Raw genomic sequence first — 26,786 nt, 5'->3', positions numbered from 1 at the left:
TCGTACTACATTTCCCGGCGTGCTTTGCTCCTCCGACGCGGCCGCTCCGCCTCTTTGGGCTGTGTCGCTCCCCCCCCCCCTCTCCCACTGCCACCCTCCACCCGCGCGCAGGCGCAGCAGCGTCCCCAGTCCCTGTCGCGTGGCATGCTGGGAATTGCAGTTAGACGGAGCCACCCGAAAAGGCACTACATCTCCCGGCGGGCTTGAGCGCTTCGGCGCAGGCGCGGTGGCGACTCCTTCCTCCCTGGCCTTCCTCCCTCGGCCCCGCCCACTCCTCGCGCGCGGGCGGCGAGCGGCGGTTGACGGTTGGCGGTTTGAAAATGGCGGACGGCGGGAACCTGAAGATCAGGTAAAAAAAAATCACACGGCGGCTTCGCCATAGCGTCCCTTCAACTCCAACGGCTGTGGGCGAGTGGCAGTGGGGGGGGGGGACGCCATTGTCCGCCCACCGAACAAAACGCACAGTCACTACACACACACATTACCCAGTGGATTCCGTGAAGCGCCGCGAGACGTCTCGAGGGCGTGAGAGGGCGCCGCGTCTTCAACGACGCCACACACAGGAAAAACATCCGCCCCCTCCCCCCCACACACAGCCCCCCCCTCCATATACCCCCCCACCACCCCCACACAGCCCCACCCACACCCCCCCCACACACCCCCCACACAGCCCCCCACCACACCCCCCCACACCCCCCCCCCCCACACCCCCCCACACCCCCCCCCCCCCCCACCACACCCCACACACACACCCCCCACCCCCCCCACACCCCTCCACATACCCCCCACCACACCCCCCACCCCCACACAGCCCCCCTCCACATACCCCCACACACCCCCCTCCCCCATTCCCCCCCACCACACCCCACACACACACACCCCCCATACCCCCCCCACACCCCTCCACATACCCCCCACCACACCCCCCACACCCACCACACAGCCCCCCTCCACATACCCCCCACACACCCCCCACCACCACCACACACACCCCTCCACCACACCCCCCCTCCCCACACACACACACACACACCCCCACCACCCCCCTCCCCCCACCACACCCCCCTCCCCCCCCCACACCACTCCCTCCCCCCCCTCCCCACACACCCCCCCACCCAACACCATGATCAGGCACTGTATCAAATGCAAGGAGTATTATTAATTATCATTATTACTATTTCTTGGCTATTTCAGGAGGGCGATGGCCTCTGTTCCCCAGTCCCTCCCGGCACTCCAAACCGCTTCACAGCATATCCCGTAAAGTGAATTGACTACATTTGTGGGCGAAACGCGGCAGCCAATTGCGCACAGCAGCGTCCCCGCCAACAGCCGCGGATTGCAGTGACCAATTTATTGTTGCTTGTTTGTTTTTTCTTGCGGGATTATTATTTAGGCTCTGTGAGGAGTAAGGAAACTTGCCCAAGGTTTTGCCCGGCCGGGAATCGAACCCAAGTCTCTCGCTTGAGAGGCGAGCGCTCTAACCACTGAGCTACAGAACTCCACTTCCATGATGAAAAATGGGAGTGACTGTATTTTATGGGCAAACGCAGCAGTGCAATTTGGGCACGGCAATGCCCCGCAGACAGCCATGAACAAACGCCCAATTTTATCGATGGATTGTTGGCCAGGACACCGTGAGAAACTCCCTTTTATTTTCAGATAGCGCCAGGGGATCTTTAACATCCACCTGGAGAGGCAGACAGGGCTGCAGAATACACACGTGCACAAAATCCGGTATAGGCGTGAGATCGAAGACGGGTTATTTACAAAAGGCTCTTTATGACATTGAATGGCTAATGTCAGATTTGCACCCGTATACTCTCTGTTAGGGGCTACTCACACTGTGTCTTGGCTTAGGGTGAAATCTGCTCTTCCCTATAGGTCCTTATAAATACTGTCACAACTACAGCTCCTCAATTTCACTATTCATCTTTGACGAGCTCTATTTAAGACCCTTTTAAGTCATGTTTCTGATTGGGGGGAAAATTGGGGAAGCCCCAATTTTTCTAGCCTATCCTCACAACTATTCCTTTTGCCTCGGGCAAGTTTCCTCACTCCACACGCCTGATGATCGCCCAAGAAAAAAAACAATAATAGATTCGCGACTGTTTGTGGGACACTGCTGTGCGCAATTGGCTGCCGCGTTTCTCCCACAAATATACAGTCGTTTCCCTTTACAGTATATTCTGTGAAACGCTTTGAGACGTCTAGAGGATGTGAGAAGCGCTATATCAAGTGCAAGGATTATTATTATTTTATCCCTGGTATCATTCATGTGTGCTTTTTGCTGTAACCTTCCCATGGCTCTGAAAATGGGATGCCCAGACGCGGAGAACACCCAGTGCTCTCATCTGAGTCGTGTGTTGTTATTGTCACTCCGCTCGCAAATCCCAGTAAATTGATTTCAGCAGTGACACTCTTCAGGTAAATGGCTATGTTGTATTTTTCGTAGCGCTGTGTGTGTTAGTGGTGTACTGAGGCTGAAGTGGCATCACATGGGAGAATGGGCTATTGTTTTTTATTGTGCGAAAAAATAAGGTTGGTTTGGGATACTATTGGCCAAGTACCTTTGAACTAACTATCTATCTAACCCTGAAGCCCTATTTATATATTGTTTCTGTTCTGTTGATTACTAGGCTCAGGAACTCCAAGATGGACACAGAAGATCAGGTGTGTAGTCTTACTTTTTTTGTTCGTCAAGTGAAGCGTGTCATTCTGGAGAGGACACTGTTTTAGTCAGCGTTAGAGTCAGTCTCTCAGATCAGATGTCGCTGCAGCCAGATGCCAAGTAAAGTTCCTGCCTTCTGCCCCGAACTCAAGAATGTGATTTCCACTGTAATGTGGTTTCCATTTCTCCTCTCCCCCCAATTCTTAGAATCATAGAACTTTGCAGCACAGGGGCCAATCAATCTGTTATTGACTGCACTGTCTCTCTGAAAGAATCATCCAATTAGCCCTATTCCCTCCGCCGCCACTCTTCCTTCCCCTCATTTGGATCATGACTGAACAACAACAACAACAAGATTCCATTTATAAAGCGCCTTTCACGTCAGGAGGACGTCCCAAGGCGCTGCACAGTTGGGTCATGACCCGAGCAGGGGGAAATGGTCAGGGTGAGGGGAGGGAGCGAGGAGGGGGGAAATGGTCAAGGACTGAAGACCTTCCCCTTCAACAGTGCTTATGGTCACTGGCTCCGCCACTGTTAAATGCTCCGAGAAGCTGCCATTGTGTAAATGCAAGTTGTTATAGGAGATCTTTTGGAGAAATTTGTATTTACTACTTTTGTGGTAGGTCTATCTTTACTATGTGTTTGTACCTATCACATATGATTTGGGAGCTAATTTTGTTTAGCCCTGATGATGGGGCTTTATTACTTTGGTACCCTGGCTCGTTGGGAGAGGGCAGCAGCTAGTTTGCTGTGTACATTGCTAACGGGCTGATACAAGAGTGAAAATAAAGTCACCTAAGCCAACACAAACACTAACAATCTGTCCCACTTTTCACATACTATAGCACATTTGTTCTTAATAGACTGTATCTTGGTTTCAGCCGGCCAACAGAAAATGAAATAAGCATCCGCAAAACTGAGCCATGTCTCTCATATACAGTATATATATTTTTGTTCCTACACTTTGGGCCAAAACTCCCCCCTGCATCGCCTTGTTTGTGCTCTTCTCCTCATTGCTGCTTTGCAAGCAACCATATATCAGAGGGAACAAGTCAGTATGCCCCAGTGTTTCAAGACCTCAACGTGCCACCTTTCTGCTTTGGTTCATAGTGTATTACTGAACATGTCTTTGAACAGCTCTGGTTGATGCTGGGTAACCATCAAGGCTTGTGTGTTTGCCTGGCTCAGTCAGTCACACTTTGCCTCTGAGTCAGAAGGTGGTGGGTTCAAGCCACCATGTCGGGACTTGGAATCACACAATCTAAGCTGACGCTCCAATGCAACAACAACAACTTGCATTTATATAGTGCCCTTCACACGGGGTAGGGTCCTGGAGTGCTTGCAGTGCTGGGGGTGCACTAGATTGTTGGAGATGACGTCCTTCAGATGAGACATTAAACCGAGCTCGCCGTCTGCGCCCTATTCAGGTGGACGGTAAGATCACATTTTCAAAAAGAGAAAGGACTTTCTCCCTGTGTCCCGCAACCCCCGAAATAAAATTGGTCATTCATTTCACGGCTGTTTGTTGGCACATTGCCATAAAAATACACAATCACTCTGCTTCATGTTGTATCCTTTGAAGGGCTCCCGACATGAAAAGTACAATATCAATTGTATTATTGTGTGGAATTGGACACCTAATCCTTTTACCCTGCACTTCCAGTATCAGCTATTGAGAGGTGACCGAGAGTGTCCCAACAGAAATGGTGGGTAGGAAACAACCACATGCATTTATTTTGTGTCCTTCACACTTAACAGTGCCAGAGCTTGGGAAGCGAGGGAAGGTGTCCGTAGGTTCAGTCAGAAGATGAAGGGTGGGATCTGAAGACAGGCGAGTTTGAGGGATTGCGGAAGAGAGTTCCAGAGATTTGCGCGTAGTGGTTGAAAGCACGGCCGCCGATGATGGAGCGGAAAGGATGAGGGAAGAGCAGAAGGCCGGAACCGGCAGCAAAGGAAATGTACGGGATCAGGAATTCATGCAAAGAGACAACAATATCTTGAAAGGATGGAGTCTCATGCAGCAGAGTTACAGATGGACTAGATTTAATGTGCACTTCCTGACCCATAGCGTGATAATATTTGGCAGCTGATTGTAGTTGTGTTCTGAAATTCAGCTACATCTGCTTCTACAGTGTTTGAGCCAGATCCCAAGTACGCTGACATGAAGGAATTTGTTTCTCTATTTATTTACCAATGCCAAATAATAATAATAGTCCTTGCATTTGATACAGCGCCTTCTCACGTCTTCGAGACGTCTCAAAGCGCTTCACAGGATATACTGTAATGTGAATTGACTGTATACTTTGTTGGTGAAACGCGGCAGCCAATTGCGCACAGCGGCGTCCCACAAACAGTCGTGGATTGAGTGACCAAAAGATTATTTGTTTTTAAAAGGATTTAAATCTTGATTGGCTATGATAATGATTTCTCTCCATTACAGAAAGCATTTCATAGGCAATATATACTCTAAGCGTGCTTGGAAACTAAGATTCGCTGGAAGGACAAGTCAAGGTAGTGATAGGAAGGTGAAATGAATTGCCAGGAGTGGCTGTTTGGATGGGGTATATACGGGCATTCAACGGGAATGAGAGAGGTACATGCGGAGGAAGTTGCTTTACCTTTCACCCATTCTGCCCCACGCTGTAAAGCGCTCCGGGACGCTACCCTGCGTGAGGCGTGCTGTGTAAATGCAAGCTGCTGTTATTGTTATCAGTAGAGACAGGGATAGAGCAGCAGGCGAAGTCCGGGTTTTGTTTCTATTAAAATCAAACGCTGCAATATAATTTGCCTCTCTCTCTGTGTCTCCCTTTTTTTAAAAAAAAAATTAGGATTCCATCAAAAAAAGCCGTCGCACAGAACAGGGGCCTCAAGAGTCGGGTAAGAAGAACCTGCACAAAACTGTGTGTGTGTGTGTGTGTCAGCGCTGTCGCGAGATTACAAAGGACTGAGACTCGCTGTGCGTTAGTGCTGTTTGAGTGTGAGTGTCTGCGCGCGCGTGTGTGTAGCTGGTTTAGATGACAGGGTAACATTGCTCCTGACATTCGAGGCAGTTTGGAAAATTGACAGTGAGAAATAGTCACTCGTCCACAGGTGTTATAGTCACAGATGTTTGTTTTTGCTCTTCAGCTGGTTCACTGCCAGAAAGGCTCACTTTCCACTCAGTGTGACAGATGGGCTTCAGCGCTGAATTAATGTCTTGCCTGAGACTCTTAATACAGTGAGCTCCTCCGAGGCCCTGCTGCCTGCTCCACGTCCCCCGCCCAGCCCGCCCCACCCCACCATTGGCGGTCGGGCCTTCGGCCTCTCTGCCCCCCCACCCTTTGGAACTCCATCCCACAGTCCCTTCGCCTCTCCCCTTTCCTCGCCTCCTTCAAGGCCCGTCTCAAGACCCTCCTCTTCGTCGGCACCTTCGGCCGCCCTCCTACCCCTACCCTCCCCGCCCTCCACCCCTCCTAATCCCAACCCCCAGCTCGGGTCCAAAACCCTGACAGTGCAGTGCCTTGGGACGTCCTCTCAACATGAAAGGCGCTGTGTAAATATAAACAGAGAGAGAGAAGGAGAGAGACCCAGCTCAGCCTGAGTGCTGACTGGTCCCCGTGTGCCTGTGCACCTCCCCGTGTGCCTGTACCGTTCCCCTTCGCCTGTACACTTGCTGTTTGTCTGTACGTCCCCCTGGAGTCCTGTAGCTCAGTGGTTAGAGCACTCGCTTTGCAAGCGAGAGATCTGAGTTCAATTCCCGGCAGAGGGCCAAACCTTGGGCAAGTTTCCTTACTCCACACAGAGCCTAATAATAATCCCTCCAAAAAAACAATCCACGACTGTTTGTGGGACATTGCTGTGTGCAATTGGCTGCCGCGTTCGCCCACAAATATACAGTCAAATCCACTTTACAGTGTATTCTGTGAAGCGCTTTGGGACGTCCTCCCGACGTGAAAAGCGCTATATCAAATGCAAGGATTATTATTATTACCTCTCCACTTCGCCTGTACATCTCTCTGGGTTTACAATGCTGTTAGTCAGATTTGTACAACTGATCCCTTGGTTCAGCCCTTCTTGTGGCCTGTGTGAGACTGACTCTGTTCTGTGACCTTGTACTGACCGGGAAGGTAAGGCCAACACAGTTACACCTGAGAGTGCACTCATCCTCTATGTTGGGCCTCGGTTCAAACTCTGGTATTAGAGATGAAAGGTGATTGGTGCCAAACCATCCATTTTAATGTTAGCCTGAGGTGACTTGTGTGTGGTTAGCATCAGGATCTGCTAACTAACGGATATGTGATGCTTTCCTTTGCTTTCAACCTCCCATCTTCTCCATCCACCAGAGAAGCCATCTCGTCTACCCTCTATCTAGCTCACATGTGGCTGAAATCCTAACCCTAACCTCTGCAGATTATATTTCGCCCACAAAATACACAGTCATTGCACTCCACAATATATTCTGTGAAGCGCTTTGAGAATCCTTGAAGACATGATTTATCGTGAAAGGTGCTATACAAATGTAATGTTGTTGTTGCAATCAAATGCAAGAATTATTATTATTATTGCTGATCTTGTGCCTTGTTGCTGTGTAATACGTAGCATTCCACAGCGTACTAATTAGCACGTTTGCCTCGCAAGTGGAAAGGACCTGGGTTCAATTCCCGGGCAGGGCGAAACCTTAGGCAAGTTTACTTACTCCACAAGCCTCTGTTTACCTAGCGGTAAGTAAGAACTCGGCTGTTAGTTGATTGGCGGATCGCTTTCCAGGGGTAATAACCCCTTCAAACTAAATAAAAGTTGGTCACTCAATCCACGATTGTTTGTGGGACACTGCTGTGCGCAATTGGCTGCCGCGTTTCGTCCACAAAATACACAAGTCAATTCACTTTACTTGTGAACCGTCTTGAGACACGTCTCAATGACTCAATAAGGCTCTACATCAAATGCAACAACAACAACAAGATTCCATTTTTTTGAGCGCCTTTCAGGTCGGGAGGACGTCCCGAGGCGCTGTACAGTTGGGTCAGGACCCGAGCATTGGGGGGAAATGGTCAGGGTAAGGGAAGGGAGGGGGCGAGGAGGGGGGAAATGGTCAGGGTGAGGGGAGGGAAAGAAGGGAGCGAGGAGGGGGTAGAGAGTCGAGAGGGGAGCTGAAGGCGCAGTCGAAGAGAAAGGTCTTGAGACCGGCCTTGAAGGAGGAAAGGGAGGAAGCGGCGAAGGCACTGAGGGATAGAGTTCCAGAGCCTCGGGGCTGAGAGGCTGAAGGCCACCGATGGTAGGGCGGTTGGGGCGGGGGATGTGGAGCAGACCGGAGCCGGAGGAACGGAGGGTACGGGCAGGTAGGTAGGAGGATAGTAGGTCGGAGAGGTAGGAGGGAGCGAGGCCGTGAATGGCCTTGTAGGTGAGGATGAGGATTATTATTATACTTGACATATATTACCTGCAGCTTACTTCAGGATATTCTTCAGGTGGTCTCTCGCCTCTCTCTCTCTCTCTCTCTCTCTTTCTCTCCTTCCTGGCACAGTAGCTGGCTCGTCCACAGGGAGCATTGCTGCTTTTTCCTTTTCTGATTTGAAAGATGTTTCAATAAACACCAGTGAATATATCAATAGGAAAAGGCAAAATACTGCAGGTGCTTGAGAACATAAGAAATGCTAGACGAAAATAGACCAAGGTCCATCTAGTTTGCCTTCCACCTTCCTGATGGTCGCATGCACACATGTCCCAAACTACCTATGTGCTCTATTCCAGAATGTTATTCCCTAAAAGAAAACTAATCTGTGTTTGAAAGAATGAACACTTCCTGCTTCAACCGTCTCCCTTGGCAGCCTGTTCCACAGCTTCGCTGTTCGCTCACTGAAATAGTGTTTGCGTAGATTTGTTCTTGAGAACTGAAATTAAAACAGAAGTCGCTGGGAACACTCAGCAGGTCAGGCAGCATCTATGGAGAGAGAGGAAAGCGAGGTAACATTTCAGGTCGATGACCGCAGGCTGCTTCCTGTGTGCTTCAATCCCACTCTGCGCATTCTGCGCAACACAAGGCAGGAGAGGAGAAGGAGGTGAAGATGGGAGCGTAGAAAAGAACGAAACGAAGGCGGAGAAGCAGAGTAGATGGAAGAGAGAGAGTGGGATGAGGAAGTGAAGAAACAGCTTGCCTTTCAGTTCAGGCACAGAACAGCTCAGTGAGGAGGGAGCTTTACCCCAATTGTTGCTGCATTCCTCTCCGGCTTCACTCTGTGTTTGTTCTGCTTTGTTTTTAGAACTGGACCCCAAGCCGGATCCAACCCCGCCACGAAGGAGCCTCCGCAAGGCGCAAGGTGTCAGCCCTGGGCTCCCGACTGGCTCCCTCGAGCCCCCCCCAGGCCCATCCCTAGCCCCCAGGCTCAGCCCGAAGCCTCCCGCCAAAAAGAGCCCCCGCTCCTCCCTGCTATCCTGGCGCCGCTCCAGCTTCAAAGGCAGAAAGAGCCGGAAATCTCTGCCACCGATCCACTGTGACACCACAGGTGAGCAACACCGAGGGCCGAACGATCGATTGATTGATCACCTGCGCAGCCCTCTGCACCGAGTGCTGAGCCCCTCTCTCCTGTGTGACTTTCTCTCCCTCATATCCATCACCTCCAATGGCTTCTTCATGATGCCTACTAGGGCCCTGGCCAACGGTTCTCCAGATACATTGGACATTCACTTCGACAACAACTTGCACTTGTATAGCGCTCTCCACTCAGAGCGCTTAACCGTTGGACGCACAAATTGCTTGTCGGTCAGTCAGTCAGACCAGTGTGTTTTTAAACAGGAGAAGGATTGGAATGGAGCTCATTGCAACCGGAGCTCACGGCCTGTGCTGTTATTTATTATTATTATTATTATCTGCTTCTGCTTACCATATAATAATCCCTGCCGTCCAGACAAGGAATGAAACTGCTGTACGTGCAGCCTCTCACATCAAACGACGGCTTCAGCTCACGGCCCCATCCTCCATGTAACCCAGCTCTCACTGCTACAACCACACTCAGGCCCGACAATGATTACTGTAAAGTACTTTCAGACAATCCTATGTGAGCTTGTTCTTTCTTTCGTACATCTTCGACTTACCACACCTCCCTCAGCTCCCACCCCCAGCTCAGATGCCCAGCCAGTATCGTTCAGCACCTTGGGATGTCATCCCGACGTGAAAGGCAGCAACATCAACAACAAATTTAATTCACACGGTGCCTTTCGTGTCGGGAGGACGGCCCAAGGTGCTGGATTTGGACCTGAGGGGGAATCTGGAGGTGGGGGGGTTGAAGGCGTGGTCGAAGAAGAGGGTCTTGAGATGGATCTTCAGATTTGTAAGGGAGGGAGCGAGGTGAAGGGACTGTGGGATGAAGTTCCAGTTCTTTATGAAGATAAACGATAAGAGCCTACTGAACGGAGGGAGCGGACAGGTTCATATGGCTCTATAACCTGTATAAAGACACTGTATAAATGTTTATCTGTGCTGTTATTTATTATTATTATCTGCTTCTGCTTACCATATAATAATCCCTGCCGTCCAGATAAGGAATGAAACTGCTGTACGTGCAGCCCCTCACATCAAACGACCGCTTCAGCTCAGTAACCCGAGTTCCACAATCCCATTCCCCTGCACTCAGGCGCTAGGTCAAATCATAATAATAACCGTTGCTTTTGAGATAGCGCCTTATCTCATCTTTTAGACGTCTCAAAGCACTTCACAGAAGAGACTGTAAAATGAATTGACTGTATATTTTGTGGGCGAGTTGCAAGGGTTATTATTAAAATAACATAATTGTCCTTAGCTAAAATATCTAGTGTCTAAGTTGCCGGAGTTTTTAAATTTGTTTCCTTTTCTAGATGAAGCAACTCCCAGACGCTGCCCGGGTGAAGGTCGCTGCGTATAAACACAGGTGGTTGTTGTAGATTTTAATCTCTCTTTCCTTTCCTCAGAGATCTTCAAGGGCATCAGCCAGGATTTGCCCGAAGATGAGAGACTGGCGCAGCTTTTAGAAGCCTGTCTGCGGGTACGTAACTTAGGCCAGGACTCTTTCTGTCACAGCGGGGGAGGTTGGAGGAGAGGGGTTTAAGATAACGAAAAGGTTTGAGGATAAGTGGGGAGGAATTGCTTCACGTGGTAGATAATCGAAGGCAACGGGACACAAGGTTGTAGGTTCAAGCCTTGAATTTACATCGTCATAAATTGACACTCAGTGTGGCGCTGGGTGGGGGGGTGTTGCTTTGTCGGAGGTGCCCTCCTTCGCCCACAAAATACACAGTCACTCCACTTTACAATATATCCTGTGAAGCGCTTTGAGACGTCTCAACGACACGATAAGACATCTCAACGACGTCAAATGCAAGGCTTATTATTATATAGAACTTCTCAAGCATCAGGCTCTTGTAGTTTTTTTTTTATAAGAATAATAATCCTTGCATTTGATGTAGAGTTGTATCACGTCTTCGAGACGTCTCAAAGCGCTTCCCAGAACATACTGTCAAGTGAATTGACCGTGTGTTTTGTTGGATTACGTGTTGTTGTCTGGGGAGGTGGATGACTTACCAATGTCAGGCTTCCAAACCGTCCGTTTCCCATCACAGTATTGCCTGCAGAAGTTGGAGCAAACCTCGGAGCCAGCAGAGGACCCCAACTCTCCCACCTTCCAGGCACGTGGTGAGTCAGAACCGGGAGAAAACCCTGCAAATAATCATCGTAACAATCCCGGCATTCGATACAGCTTTGATGAGTGTGTTTTACAGGAGGAAAGGTAGAACTGTGAGCCTCTGTTGTTACCTCTGTCCATCTTCTCATGATCCTCTGATGTGAAGGAATGTCTGGCTGCTGTAGCTCTGAGTTTAAGATTACGTGTCAGCCTGGCTCAGTGGGAGCGCACTGCCTGCGTATTTTGTGGGATTTCCCTGTCTCTAGAATAGAAAGCTCTTTCTGTCTACCCAGAGGCTCATGTCCTGTTTACCTAACTCCAGAAAGTATTAGGCGCAGGTTGGCAAGCGCCAGGACTTAGGGACCTCAGAGTGTGCGTTGGAGGTAACTAACTGCTGGAGTCTAACCAGCTAAAACCACTTTGATTGCCATTGATTTTATAAGAATAATTTGATTGAGTGTGTGGAATCGGGGGCTGGGTGGGTGGCCATATAATCCCCAAGAGAGCCATGCGGACAGTTATAATAATAATAATTCTTGCATCTGATACAGCGCCTTATCACATTGTTGAGACGTCTCAAGGCGCTTCACAGAATGTACTGTAAGATCCATTGACTGTATTTTTTTAGCCGCCGCTCTTCCCTGTGTGAATGTCCCTTTGTTGCTTGTGTTATCTCCAGCCGCTACCCTCACCAGCGAGTTCAAGCGGACGGTGGAGGCCATGAAAGTGGACGGGACGTTAAAGAAGTGTACGGAGAGAGCAGAGTGAGTGGCTGAAACCTCGGAGTGGGTGGGTGGGTGTGACTGGTGTGACTGTGTGTGTGTGTTTCAGCTCCTCAGTCGTCTCATATATCGCTGTTTTATCACTATGGGCTAACAGGACTTTGTGGACACCCTGTAGAGAGGGTGAAGCAATGGGTATGGGAGAGGGGGTGGGTGTTTGAGGGCTGACTTTCACGACCGGGGTAAAGGTTTGCAGTGTGTCAGGCTGCTGGCTGGCAGCAATTGTCAGAGGTGATGTTCAGCCGAGCTTGTGCCCTGTTCGTGGATGTTAAAGATCTCGTGTGGGGCGGGTTTGAAAAGAGAAGGGAGTCTCTCTCTCCTGATTTTCTGGCCGACTGATAAAATTGTTGACTCACCTCTGGGATGTTGCTGTGCGCAGATTAGCTTCTGCGTTCGCCTGCAAAATATACAGTCACTACACTTTATAGAGTATCCTGCGAAGCGCTTTGAGACGCCTTCCTGACTTTACTCTTTCCCTCTTGCCCCCCCCCTCTCCCACACAGAGTTCCTACTAACCCAGAGACGCAAATGATAATGGATCAGTTGAAGCAAGACTTTACCAGGTAAGCAGCTGTCTGCTTCCGCTCCACAATGCGCTATTTCTTAATGGTTTTGCTTAACTCGAGTCACACGAGGAAACAGCTCCCACGGATTGAGTGACCAATTCACGACCGTTTGTGAGGACGCTGCTGTGTGCAATTGGCTGCCGCGTTTCGCCCACAAAATATACATTCACTGCACTTTACAGTATATTCTGTGAAGCGCTTTGAGACGTCTCGAAGACGTGATAAGGCGCTGTCTCAAATGCGCGGATAAGTATTATTGAGGTCCAGTGGGCTGAATGGCTTCGTTCTGTGCTGTAATTTCTATCGTAGTAAAAGTAACCAGAGAGGAGATGAGGAGAAATGTTTTTCCCCAGTGGGTTGTTACGGTCTGGAACTCACTGCCTGAACGGGTAGTGGAAGCAGATTCAATGACAGCTTTCAAACAGGGATTGGATAGGTACTTGAAAAGGTAAAATGTGCAGTGCTATGGGGTAAGTGCGGGGGAGTGGGACTAGTTGAATAACTCCTTCAAAGATGGGCCGAATGGCCTCCTTCTATGCTGTAAGGTTCTATGATTCTAAGTTAATACTTTCCTCGTTAATATTTAACTAGGAAACCCAGAGAAACAGCTGGTTAGCAGCTGTAATGCGGGGCTGAGTCAGGATTCAGTGTGTGGGTGGGTGGGTGGGGTGTGGGGAGAGGTTGATGCACGGAGTGGGAAGGAGGATAGGGAGGGGGAGGAGAGGGGTGTGGGGGAGAGGGGTGTGCGGGGATAGCTAACAACATGACTCTTGGTAAAGATATTGCCTGATTGACTTTCAGGTTAAACAACGAGTGCAAAGCCTGGGACCAGATACTGACAAACTGGAAAGAAAAACAAGAACAGGCGACCAAGTGAGTGACCAGTGTCTGCGCTGCAGTTCGATGTGTGGCCGAGTCTGTGTTAAGAATCCACCTTGTCGTTCACAGTTGTTCTCCAGCCTGCTCCATGACCGCCTCACTATCGGCGCTCGGGCCTTCAGCCTCTCCGCCCCCACCCTCTGGAACTCCATCCCACAGTCCCTTCGCCTCGCTCCCCTCCCTCGCCTCCTTCAAGGCTCGACTCGAGACCCTCCTCTCCGACTGTGCCTTCGGTCACCCTAATGCCCCCGTCCCTCCACCGATCCTGATGCCAACCCCCAGCTCGGGTCCCATTCCTTGACTGTCCAGCGCCTTGGGACGTCCTCCCAACGTGAAGGGGGCTGTGGAAATGTCATTTGTTGTTGTTGTTGTTGTTGGTCGCTGTTTGCTGGGATTTGCCCCGATCCTCACTTCTGCCCCTCGTGACGTTTTATTTTATTCAAAAAGGGATTTGGAACAAGTGAAATTTTGCAAGGTGGAAGCGGAGCCTGTGCTGGAGAATTCTCAGACGCACGTGATCGAGAGCAAACCTGATTACAGCCACATCCTGGGGAAGGACGCAGGGATTCTGCAAAGCCTGGAATGTATAGTGAGTGTAGCTCGGGTCCCGGGGAGGGGTCATTAATCCTGTAAGTTAATCGTGTTGAGGATTTACTTGTATTTGCAACTTGCAAGTTAGTGCACTCGGCTCGCAAGCGAGAGGACCTGGGTTCGATTCCACAGCCGGGCAAAATGTTGGGGAAGTTTCCCTACTCCACACGCCTCTGTTCACCGAGCAGTCAGTTTATTAGTTGATTGATTGGTGGATCACTTTTCCGGGGGCAATAATCCCTCAAAAAAATTATAATAGGGGAGATACAGAGAAGCTATTCCCTCAGGCGGGGAATCCAGAACAAGGGGCACAATCTTACAATTGGAGCCAGGCCATTTAGGAGTGAAATTAGGAGGCAACTTTTTACCCAAAGGCGAGTGGAAACTTGGAACTCTCTCCCCCAAAAGGCTGTGGATTATGACTGGATCCATTCACATCCTCAAGACTGAGGTAGAGAGCTATTTGTTAAGTTAGGGTATCGGGGGATATGGGGTAAAGGGCGGGTAATTGGACGTGAGAAACAGATCAGCCGAGATCTTATAGAATGGCGGAACAGGCTCGACGGGCTGAATGGCCTCCTCCTGTTTCTAATAATAATTTGTTCACTCAATCCACGACTGTTTGTGGGGACGCTGCTGGGCGCAATTGGCTGCCGCGTTTCGCCCACAAAATACACAGTCACTACACTTCACGGCGTCTTCTGTGAGGCGCTGAGCTGTCTCGAAGCCGCGAGATCAAATGCGAGGGTTATTATTCTTGTCTAAAATGACGTCTCCTCCTCCAGATGGACCGACTGCAGCTGATGATCCAGGTGCTGAACAGCGCCAGGCAGGAGTGGGAGGAGAGTCTGCAGAGCATCTCGGCCTCAGTTGGTGAGTGTTTTACCGATCTCTTTCTCTCCTGTTGTTTGCAGCAGAATGAGCTGCTGAGCGTGTTTGGGGGGTCCAGGGCTGGGCAGCTGAGGGGGGGGTATCTGGCGTTTATTTGATATAGAGCTTTATCGCATCGTTGAGAGGACACAGGAGAGCTTCACAGGACACGCTCTTAAGTGACTGTGTGTGGGTGGGTGGGTGTGGGCTTGTCCTGCCGAGCCCGGTCAGGATAAGGTGACACGTTCTCCCGCTCACAGAACCAGACCCACTGCTGTCCTGTCAGAGGGGCCTTGGCTTGAGCTGTATAGACGGGGTGTGCGTTTGGGGTGGGGGGTGGGGAGGAGGGGGCTGTGGACTGCGGAAAGGTGACTTTGTTCCTGGTGCTGGAGTGGAACTTACTCAACAGCAGCAAATTGGATTAACATCAGGAGCACATCCTGAGGCGCTGGACAGTCGAACTGGGGATTGGATTGAGGAGGGCGGAGAGGTGGGGGGGGGGCCGGGTGAGGGGTGGGGTTTGGGTGAGGGCTGGGGGTTGGGGCGGGTGTGAGGTGACCAAGGCCTTGACACTCTGTATTGATCTTGTCTCCGCAGCGTCCAATGCGTTCCAGGGCCTGGAATGTTCCCCCGTGCGGAAATTTTTCAGTATCACAAAGAAGTAATTTCGAAGGAGCTGAGAACCTGTGAGTCTGTAAACGAATCACCGTTTACGCAGAGAGAGACACACAGACAGACAGACAGACAGACAGACAGACGCTGTGTATTGATCTTGTCTCCACAGCGTCTAATGTGTTCCAGGGCCTGGAGAGAACCCTGGGTTCGCTGAAGCCGACATCTTACTGGAGTGGCTTCAGTTCTGAGCTGCTCTGCTGCAGCAAAGGTTACCCGTGGCCTGAACACTCTCTCCCCCCACCTCGCTGCCGAGCCGAGCCGAGCCGTCACTGACTTAAACCCTCTGCAGCTTCATCTCCAGAGCTTCTCTGGGTGGACAGGGACCCATTGAAGGGCTGACAGGACACTGCAATCCCGCGTGCGGCCGGCAGTCCTGTCTATTCAGGCCAGATCAGAAAAAAACTGCAGCCGCTTCGGTCACCGAAGCCTCCGCAGCAGACACGTCACTTGCTAGAAACATGTTATATTTTATCTGGGAGCCGTCTGGGAGTTTAATGCCCTGTGACCCTGCGATTCCGCCTTTGTCTATTCCACGCCTGGAGTCTGGTCGTGCGTTTAAATGTTGTCGAGTTTTGTCGCTGAGTGACTTCAGCAGCCGTGTCCTTCAGTTTGAGATGTTCTATCGCACATTAAAATGTTTTCAAGTCCGGCTCTTTCCTCATCTCCTAAAAAGCGGGTCAATGCGGTAACGGTAACTTCCCTCGCGGATATCTTCCCGTGCACGGAAAAGTCACCAGAGAACAACAACAACTTGTATTTACGTAGAGCCGCTCGCGCAGGGTGGTGTCCAGGAGCGCTTAAATGAGCGCAGAATGAGTAAAGGGGGGAGTGGGGTTGATCAGGGCTATGGGGAGAGCGCGGGGGGAGTGGGGGTTGATCAGGGCTATGGGGAGAGCGCGGGGGGAGTGGGGTTGATTTGGAAGCTCTTTTCAAAGAGCGGCACAGACACGATAGGCCGAATGGCCTCCTTCTGTGCTGTATAGTTCTATGATTCTCGGAGTCCATGACAGTGTTTACCCACAGTCTACATCGAGCCTCGTCCCCATAGATTCCCGTTAGGAGATAATATCTCAGGGACACAGCAGATAGTTTGGGGACACGACCTGTCCTGCGGTTGCCAGGATGGTGGAAGGTGAACGAGATGGATGTTGCCTCGTAACTCTTCATGTTCCAATCGCCTCTCCTGCACCAAATCAGACGCTGGATCAAATAAACTCAAGACCGAAATCCCACAGCAAGAGAGGGTTTGTGGCAAAAAAATGGTTTATTGTGTTTGGTGTTAACCGTACAAATAAAAACGCAATACACCTCATCTTCTTTGAACTTTTTTTTTTCCAAATTGCTGTCAAGCCGTTTCACACGGTACATAGTTTCGAAGGGGGGGGGTGGGAAAAAAAGTTTGCGAAGGCAGACTTAGACATGAACTCATTCCAGGAACTAAAACCGGTCGATATCCAAGGCAAGGTCTTGCAGTTTTACATCCTACAGTTTTAAAAAGCAAATTTTATACATTTTTTAAAGTTTTTTTTTGAAAAAAAAGGCATAATACAATAGAGTTCTATTTAAACAGATGCATGATCCTACCTACCCGCTGGAGATTAATTACTCGACTGAGAGAGAGAAAAAAAAAGACGTTTATCTGCGATTTGTTTGTGTGACAGGGACAGCCACCCCGGGAACTGCTCGCCGTGTCTAGGTTCTTTCCGAAGGTATTTTTTGCGATTTTTTTTTTTAAAAAAAAGAACGATTTCCGGTATTTTTCTGGGTTTCGCCCACAAAACATACAGTCAATTCACTGTACAGTGTATCCCGTGAAGCGCTTTTGAGGCGTCGCGGAAGACGTGATAAGGCGCTGTATCAAACGCAAGGACTATTATTGTTGAGCGACCACAAACCTAGTTAATGATCAGCGTGCCCGGCCTCGTCCAATTCGTGTAAATGACATTGTGATAACACTATTTGTCGGATCAGAACATTAGTTATCGAATCATCGCATCACTCACCCGATCGGGAACAACCGTTAAAACTCACGAGACCTCGGTATTGTACAATATTTATGCTGGTATAAGTGCAACATTCCTAACAGACCACGATGGCTCCCTGAGCCCCACTGAAGGTTTCACGTGCTCACTGGGCGGCCAGAGAAAACTAAGCTTTGAAAAATAGACATTTTTTTTTAAAAACAATGAACATTTTTTTTTAAAACTTCGAAATTTTGGTTTGGAGGTGAACTGATTTCGGAAAACAAAGTGTGGATAAGATCAGACGTCGCTTCCATCGATAACAGTGGTTTATCATTGGATCACCACGTGTGTGTATATGTGCGGAGTGTGTAAGCACAGGGTGTGGGGGAAGATTATTAAAATGAGGTAACAACCTTCGATCGTACCGATAAACGTGACTGAAGCGGCCGGACTGGAATTATGGAGATTCCACGGCCGAATCCGCATTATATTTGCGACGCGAGTTCTCGCGTGTGGGTTTTTTTTTCACATTTCTTCATAGAAAAAAAAATGTTGCCCGGCCCAAAAGGCAGAACTGAAGTTGAAATGATAAAGGTCGTCGTCCCATTGTATATCTCTTGGGTTTCATCTGAATAAACAGAAGTCTTTAGTATTGAGAGTTCACGCGCCAATCTCAGATTAAGAGCTTTACATTGTTTCACAGTGAAAATATTACCTTTTACTGTAGGACCCTCTTTAACAGCAGAAATGCGGTTGTTCGCAAACACAACATCACTGTGTTTGGCCATCGGTCGAAATATTGTAAACATAGGGGTTACGCAACACATGCAAAATGATTGTAGGTGAGAGTCGGATTCCAGAAACTTTCTCGTTGGGTCGTTTTGGTCTTTCTACAGCTGACAGTTTACACAATACATCAGTGTCTAACGTGATCAGTGCTCAAGACGTTTAACTGAGGGCTTTCCTTCTGATTCACACGAACCTTAAAGGGGCGACGGGTGTTTTCTCTTCACGAGACAAAAAAAAAATGACATTCAGTGATCAACACCAAATGAAAACTGTCTTGGGCTTTTGAAGACATTTTACCGCAGAAGCTGCAGTCACTTCAAAACTGAAAGGGAACCGATCGCTGAACGTTGGAAGAGGACGAACACTGTCGGGAATTATCGGGGTAAGATCACAAGGAGAGAGACACGAGCCCAGTCGCCCGTGGGGCTGGTTCTGTGCTGGAAACCTTCTTACGTGTCTCGGATGAGAAGCGACATAATATTCGTGTCTGATTTTAAAGCGCTTTGTGTCAAGCGGTAGATTAACTGCGCGGGTATTTTCAGTTCCGACCCTTTAAGGTTGATGGGAGCGCGCGACTGAACTCCAGCCATCATTCACCGCACAGATCACCTTGGACTTTGACACATGTCCGTCCGGCTGTCAGCTTCACGTGGGACGCAATACATTCATAGCAAGACGTGTAACATTCAGAGGGAAGAATGGGTCCTACAGTAAATCAAATGAGTTTATATACACGTTAAGTTTTTTTTCCAAAAAAAAATGACAACAAAAAAAAAGAGAGAGAACAGTAAATCCTGTCCAGGACAGAAAAAAAAAACAGCTCCGTCCATACATAACCTTGAATTACTCGCGTGATTTCGCAGCCCTGAGGCTGCTCCTCCGAAGGGCTCGGAAACTGATTAAAAATTACCTTTGGGTTTTCAGAGTTTTTACAATGACATCAAAGTTTCAAAAAATTCAAACGTCACAACCATCGAAACATAGAAACGCCAGGAAACAGAGGATTAAAAAAGTTAGTAAAGCTGCTGCACACTTAGTTGGTGTAGGTAAGCATCTGGATTATGGAGATTTTTGGTACAGGCGGTGTACATTTGGATAGATATTAATTGCACACAGAAGGCAACTACAAAAGGGGCTACGTTCTCAGGAATGTCACTACTCCGTGGTTTTTATAACGTTATTTTCCAACAGTCGACACCGATGAAGTGTTTTACAAAATCCCAAGTTGAAATCTTGGGAGGGTTTCTGGGCACTCACTTGCTTCTCTGTGTTTCGGCCCGGAAAGTCGGTTTACCAAATAACTCCCAACGTTTTCACGTGAAACTTTCGCTCAAAACTGCCAGAAAGGAAGATTTCCTTTTGTTGGAAGCGTTTGACCACCACGAAAGGCTCTGTCTCTCGTTGTTAGTTCACAAAGCAGAATTGACTTGGTTTTCCCTCATTTTAACCAAAGTGTCTCAGGAGTTACTGCTCTCCTTTCAAACACTTTGCAATCCGGAGACACTGACGGACAAAGGTTACAGAGCCCATAACTAACGGAGACTCAGCAGAGAAGGAGATTGCTGGTCTTGTGCAACTAAAGGGTGAAACTACAGTGTACATAAAGTCACAATAAGTAACAAAACCTAGTATCTGTTATTCTATTGTCCTTTACATAAGTGAAGTTAATTTTAAGAAAAAGTTAATAAAGGCTTTGGCCGTTGTCAACATTCACACTGTGCAGAGTAGTGAGGATTTGCTGCGCTGTCTCCAGTCACAGGACTAACTCACTGCATTCAACACGGAAATCGGGGAACAGGTCGGAATCACCCAGTGTCTCACTGACACTGCCCTCAGGGCGACAGCTCTATGTTCCTCCCTTCACTGCTATAATCCACGGCTGTCTGTGGGGACGCTGCCGTGCGCAATTGGCTGCCGCGTTTCGCCCATAAAAATACGCAGTCACTCCACTTTACAGCGTACTCTGTGAAGCGCTTTGAGACGTCTCGAAGACCGTGATAAGGGGCTAAATCAAATGCAAGGATTAATATTGTTTCTTTCTATTTAAACCATCTGTCGGGTTTAGATTTTAGATTTTATCTTAAATGCCGAGTCCCGATCAGGAACAATAGAGGAGCACTACAGGCAGTGGCGGAGCCACTTTATCCCACAGTCACCGAGTTTAAAGCTGATGGTTCCTCAAGTCAGCCCAGAGAAACCCTAATGGTCGATGGGCAGATTCAGAGCTGTTCAGCAGATTTCCTACAACCAATTCTAACCTCTAATCATGGCTAAACACTAGAACATCAGTAGAAAGGAAGGTCAGCCTGCATTAGTGTATGAGAACATGCCTGACCACAATCACACTGTCCCTGTTAGGGTTAAACAGCTGTCTGAACGTCCGAAGCAGTCGTTTCAACCTACACAAAACACAGGCAACAAGGCCTTCAGCCTTGGGAACGGGAAACCTTTAGGAACAGGGCGACGAGGGGTTTAATTATCATGCAGCCGTCAGTCTGTTACAGTGAGCTGTTTGCTAATAACGGAGCGTGTGGAGCTGACTCAGTCGGAACAATGCGACGTTGACAGAAGGCTAAAAATCCGCAAACGTAAGTAAGCGAGCGAGCGAGCGAGTGAGTGAGCGACTGAGCGAGCGAGTGAGTGAGCGAGCGAGTAAGGTCATGATTAAAGTTATGAGCAAAGCTGAGCGTATTGCTGAGAGGTAGTGTGTAAGCACTGGAACCTAAACAGGAAGCGTCCTCTATTGGTTTTTTTTTAAAAGGGTTTTACAGTGAGGTAATTGGCTGCACTGAATTGTGTGAAAAATGTATAAATACTTTTTCTTGTCTTGACTATATTTACATATTGGTGGTGGGCGGGCAGGCGGGGGGTGGGAGGGGTGCAGCTACACAGGAACTACCCCCCCCACCCCGAGGACCCGACAGTTGTTATCGAGCCCCCCTCCCCAGCCGGGGGATCTGGTGATAGAGGGCAGCTGCTGGCTGCAGGTGGTCGCTGGCGGCTGCTCAGTTGGAGGTGTCGGAGTTAACGCTGCCCGGTCCGCCGGTGGGTGATGTTACAGACGATGGGGTAGTAGCATCCTGCCAGCTGCCATTAGCCTGAGAGAGAGGGGAGAGGGACACATGTCAGACAGTCAAGAGTCAGTCGCTCACACAGTCGGTCAATCGGTCACACAGTCAGTCAGTCGGTCTCACAGTCAGTCACACAGTCAGTCGGGCATACAGTCGGTCGGTCACACGGTCGGTCACACAGTCAGTTGGTCATACAGTCGGTCGGTCACACAGTCAGTTGATCAGTCAATTGGTCAGAGTCAGTCGGTTGGTCAGTCGGTTGGTTGGTCAGAGTCAGTTGGTCACACAGTCAGTCAGTCATTCTCAGTCAGTCAGTCAGAATCCGTCTGTCTGTCTGTCCGTCCGTCCGTCAGTCAGACCTTGCTACTCTTACACCTACTCTGCCATCCTGCGTACTCCCTCCCGGCCTTCTTCACGTCCCCCGCTCTGCCCTCTCCACCATCGGTGGTCAGTCCTTTAGCCTTCCTGCCCCCACCTTCTGAAACTCCATCCCCGGCCCCTCCACCTCGCCCCCTCGCCTCCTTCAAGGCCCGTCTCTTTGACTGTGCATTAGGCCATCCTCACATCCCCAGCCGCCCTTTGCCCTCAACCCCTCCCTGATCCCAACTCTCAGGTCCAGCACTTCGGGACGTCTTCCGTATAATGCATTCATAATAATAATAATAATCCTTGCATTTGATATAGCGCTTTTCATGTCTTCTCGACGCCTCAAAGCGCTTCACAGAATATACTGTAAAGTGAATTGACTGTGTATTTGTGGGCGAACGCGGCAGCCGATTGCGCACAGCGGTGCCCCACAAACAGCCGTGGATTGAAAATGACCAATTTATTATTGTTTTGTTTTGGAGGGATTATTATTAGGCTCTGTGTGGAGTATAATACATTATAATATACACATAACATATGTATAAGCAATTTGTTGCTGTTGAATCTCAGGCTGTCTCTCACAACACCCTTCAACCAACCACTGTGGTCAAACCAAGGGCAAAGTTAGAACACACACTAGGACGTGTCCTTTACACCGAGGCTAAAGCAACATCTTGTGGTGTAGCCGGACTGCGATCAGGACACAAGATATTAATATTAATATTCATTTAACAAACAGCCCAATGTTATAGAGACGACACTGAACCGATTTTACTGTCGGTCAGTTAAACCTGCGTCCTGTTAGCTTGGGGCTGGCCGCAATAGCTGGACATTGCCGATGTAGATTCGCTGCCGTGTCTGTGCGAGCTTGAAAAAAGACCAAGGTCCATCTAGTCTGTCTTCCCTCCCGGTAGTCACATGCTACAATTATGGAGACTGTTTGTGGGTCACTGTTGTACGCAACCGGCTGCTATGTTTCGCCCCCCAAAATACAGTGAATTCACGTCACAGTATATCCTGCGAAGCACTTTGAGACGTCTCAACGACGTGATAAGGCGCTGTATCAAATGCAAAGGTTATTATGACGTTGAGAGCAATTAATTCTGCCTGGATTAGCTACAGAGAGCTGTGATGCTGCGCAGGATAGGCCTGCAATCATCATAACACGTACAAACAGCATCGAGAGCACAGCTGCTGCATAGAATAATACGAGACGGGTTAACAGGAGAGAGAGAGAGCGCGCGATTCTTACATCAATACGTCTTGGGGTGTATATCTGGCTTCCGGCCAGTTCATCACTGTATCCGCCTGTCTGGTGTATAACATGGCGCAGGGAATCCACCTGCAGGTCAATACAATCAACATGTCAGATACATCCATCCACCAGGAAGTAACACTTAGCATCAACTGTACCTTTGGTTTAAGTTCTTCTCTCTCCCTCCCTCCCTCCCTCCTTCCTTCCCTCTCTCCCTCACCTGTCTCTTTGACGCTAATAAAAGACACTACTGTAGGATCGTGCAGTATCATCACAAGTTTCCCCCCCAGACTGGCGAGGGGTTGGCTTCACCGCTAAACAACTCTTCTATCCCTTCAAGCATTCCAGCCACAAAAAAAAAAGGTCGCCCCCATTGTTCCCATCTTATCATCTCTTTGCCCCTTCCGCTGTCCGGGCCTTCTTATTGAAAACTATGTAGGATTTTATTGACTTTTAATTAATAAACATAAAGAGAACTGAGCCGAAAAGGGAAGAGGGTTTCTCTCTCCCGCCAGGAGTGCTGACCTGTACGTGGGATACTGCGGAGCGCAACTGACTGCCGCGTTTCGCCCACAAAATACGCATTCGATACACTTTACAGTATATCCTGAGAAGCGCTTTGCGATGTCTCGACAACGCGATGAGGCGCTGTATCAAATGCAGGGATTATTATTATTATAATTATATTATTATTAATCTTGACTGAACAAGTGCTAAAGTGCTCTTTATTCCTCTAATAATAACCCTTCCATTTGATACAGCGCCTTATCGGGTCTTCGAGACGTCTCCGTAAATACTGTAAAGCGAATTGACTGTATATTTTTGAAGGCAAATGCGTTTCAGAGCTCAGCGGTGTGTCAGGATTGTGTCACTGTGTGTTGTGGAGAGCCCCAGTACAGCACAGTGTGATATTGGTATTACTAGTGAGATCCATAATACTGTGATGCAATTACTATTACAATAGGGAATTGGCTCCGACACCCAGAGAACTGCTGCTGTTGTACGCAATCTGGAAAGTCCTTTCAAACGATCTGGTGAACTGAGTGACGGACGCGCCCAACGTGACTGAGTGACGCGCTGTGGCTGCAATTTGATGTGCGCCGTTCAGAATCATTCCAGCTCGAAACATGTTAAAACCAGGGCTTTAGCAGGTCAGGAAGTGAGCCACTTGACGAGCAAACGTTCTGCACGGGTTTAACGGCGGAACGCGGCGTCTGACTGCATGAGGTTTTAAGTGAAAAAGTGGCTTCGGTGGACAGTGGGATTAACACTCGATACGTCGATCACAGCGGCCGAGCTAATTACTGGGTCTTCCTGTAGTCTCACCTGGACTGTTGGGTGTTTGTGCGTGTATTTGCCTGCGGTGTTGGTGTTTGTGTGCATTTGCCTGCACTTGCCTTTAGTTAGTTGCCCGTACTGTTGGGTATTCCCTCAGTGAGCCTGGGAATGGGATGTCTGGGAATACAGGAAGGGGAGGATTCCCAGCCTGAAGAGATGCTCCTTTAAGAATTGTTGTCCCTTGTCTGGGGCAACTGTGCGCACCCGCTAGACGTCTCTTCCTTTTAAAATTATATTTTACGCTCAACATTTTAGGGGGGGGGGAGGAAGAGAATGGTGGGAGCTGGGGCTGACACCCCTTCCCATCTCTAGCACCGCCCTACCTGTGTGAACTCCGTACTGACCTGTCTTCTCCCTCCGCTCAGCGGGTACTGCCCTGCCCGCCCCACCTTCAGCCTCTCTGCCCCCACCCTTTGGAACTCCATCCCACAGTCCCTTCGCCTCGCCCACCCCCCCCCCTCACCTGCCTCCTTCAAGGTTTATTGCAGGTCAGACACAGACTAACAGTCTTTTGCCTCCACGCTCAGTATCACAAAGCTCGAAGCACCAATGTCTTCCACACATTGACTATCTAAAGGTCTGAATAAAACGGCCAACGAATGTTGAAATATTAGACCACATCCGGACGCCTCACTTCAGGGAAGATGTTCTGACGTTGGAGGGGGTGCAGAGAAGATTTTACAAGAGTGATTCCAGGTATGAGGGGCTTTAGTTATGAGGAGAGACTGAAGAAGTTGGGTCTGTTTGTGTTGGAGCGGAGAAGGTTGAGAGGGGACCTGATGGAGGTGTTCCCAACGCTTTCGGACGTCCTCCCGACGTGAAAGGCGCAGCACAAATGTGATTTTGTTCTTGTCGTCGTTGTACTAAATCGCGAGGTTTTTCACTCAGTAAATAAAAGGGAGAAACTATTTTCCACTGGTTAGCGATGGGGGGTCATAGTTATAAAATAATCATAAAACAAGCAAAAGGCGAGCAGGTGAATTTCTTTCACTTAGGCAGTTGCTGGGGTGTTGGCAAAAAGAACCAGAGGGGAGAGAATTACGATCAGGAATTCACTGCCTGAAAGGGCGGTGGAAGCAGATTCGATAATAACCTTCAAAAGGGAATTGGAATATGTACTTGAAAAGTTTTTTGCAGGACTATGGGGTAAAGAGCAGGGGAGTGGGATGAGTTTAGATAGCTCTTTCAAAGAGCTGGCACAGGCACGACGGGCCGAATGGCCTCCATCTGTGCTGTAATATTCTGTGATTCTAGGGGACGTGATAGAGGTGGAAGTAGGGAAAAACTAGATTAGGAAACAGGCAAAAACTGTGTCCGCTAGTCTGTGCTGAGGGGCCATAGTTATGAGATAATCACAAGACAAGAGAAAGGAGAGATTTGCTGGGATGTGGGAGGTGTTAAGTTGAGGTGGAGTCCATTGTGGGTTTCATTCATTTCAGCCATGAAATCAATGACCAATATTCCATAATTCACAACTGTATTAGGCTCCGTCCAGCCTGCTCCATGTTCCCGGCCCCACCATCAGTGGTCAGGCCTTCAGCCTCTCTGCCCCCATCCTATGGAACTCCTTCCCACAGTCCCTTCGCCTTGCTCTCTCCCTTGGCACCTTCCAAGGCCCGTCTCAAGACCCTCCTCTTCGCCCGCGTCTTCGGTCATCCTCCTACCCCTACCCCCTCCCCGTCCTCCACCCCTTCTGATCCCAACCCCCAGCTCGGGTCCAAATCCCTGACAGTCCAGCGCCTTGGGACGTCCTCTCAACGTGAGAGGCGCTGTGTAAATGTAACGTGTTGTTGTATTCAAGTCTCAGGTCCAGGAAAGTAATAATCCACCGCTCTTTTCTTCCCTTGTCTTTATTTGAAACACTGGTCACTGGACATGATGGTATATGTAGGGGAGAGGCTTGAAGAGATATGCGGGGTGGGACGAGTTGGATAACTCTTTCAAAGAGCTGGCATAGGCACGATGGGCCGAATGGCCTCCATCTGTGCCGTAATATTCTGTGATTCTAGTGGGAGAGCCAAATGACCAATATTGCACAATTCACAATTAGGAAATAACACTACAGCAAAAAGGAGCACATAGGTGGCTCAGGACGTATGTCCATGTGACCGCCAGGAAGGCGGAAGGCGAACTCGATGGACCTTGGTCTTTTTTTGTCTAGCATTTCTTATGTTCTTATGTATTGATGACTCTAGAGGTGAGAGTAAGATCTGATAGCCCACTGCACTGCACTTTCTTCCCTTTCTGTGTTTGAAGCCCTGGTCACAGTTTGCCACTAAACCAACAGGTCACACCATGAAGTAAATGACCAATTTATTCGGAAGGTTGAAGGCCAGGAC

At 49.1% G+C, this 26,786-nt stretch overlaps 2 protein-coding genes across 4 annotated transcripts in view; one reads left to right on the top strand and one right to left on the bottom strand.

Annotated features, from left to right (window-relative positions):
- Positions 1 to 266: 266 nt before the first annotated feature.
- On the top strand, positions 267 to 16,311 carry LOC103189186 (DSN1 component of MIS12 kinetochore complex). Of its 2 annotated transcripts, XM_007909506.2 has the most exons (12): positions 267 to 349; positions 2,637 to 2,670; positions 5,497 to 5,545; positions 8,908 to 9,150; positions 10,592 to 10,665; positions 11,240 to 11,312; positions 11,981 to 12,065; positions 12,587 to 12,646; positions 13,451 to 13,522; positions 13,976 to 14,117; positions 14,905 to 14,992; positions 15,587 to 16,311. In XM_007909506.2, the coding sequence occupies exons 1-12, from the start codon at positions 321 to 323 to the stop codon at positions 15,652 to 15,654; spliced, it is 1,017 nt and encodes a 338-aa protein (XP_007907697.2). In that variant the 5' UTR covers positions 267 to 320; the 3' UTR covers positions 15,655 to 16,311. The 2 variants fall into 2 exon arrangements, with proteins under 2 accessions (XP_007907697.2, XP_007907699.2); XM_007909508.2 differs by lacking the exon at positions 8,908 to 9,150 and having other exon boundaries at positions 268 to 349.
- A 4,091-nt stretch (positions 16,312 to 20,402) lies between these two features.
- The window catches only part of pbx4 (pre-B-cell leukemia transcription factor 4), a 204,813-nt gene continuing 198,429 nt past the window's right edge, over positions 20,403 to 26,786 (bottom strand). The window contains exons 8-9 of one of the 2 annotated variants that reach the window (XM_042344733.1): positions 23,107 to 23,196; positions 20,403 to 21,515 (exon numbers count right to left, since the gene is read on the bottom strand). In XM_042344733.1, coding sequence (XP_042200667.1) covers positions 21,423 to 21,515; positions 23,107 to 23,196 — 183 coding nt within the window. In that variant the 3' untranslated portion in view covers positions 20,403 to 21,422. The remainder of the gene's footprint in view (positions 21,516 to 23,106; positions 23,197 to 26,786) is intronic. The other variant, XM_042344734.1, reaches the window with a different exon arrangement.

Source organism: Callorhinchus milii, unplaced genomic scaffold (genome assembly GCF_018977255.1).
Source record: "Callorhinchus milii isolate IMCB2004 unplaced genomic scaffold, IMCB_Cmil_1.0 Scaffold29, whole genome shotgun sequence".
Classification (NCBI taxonomy): Eukaryota; Metazoa; Chordata; class Chondrichthyes; order Chimaeriformes; family Callorhinchidae; genus Callorhinchus; species Callorhinchus milii.
Note: the sequence above shows the minus strand (reverse complement) of the source record. Positions and strands in the feature narration are given on the sequence as shown.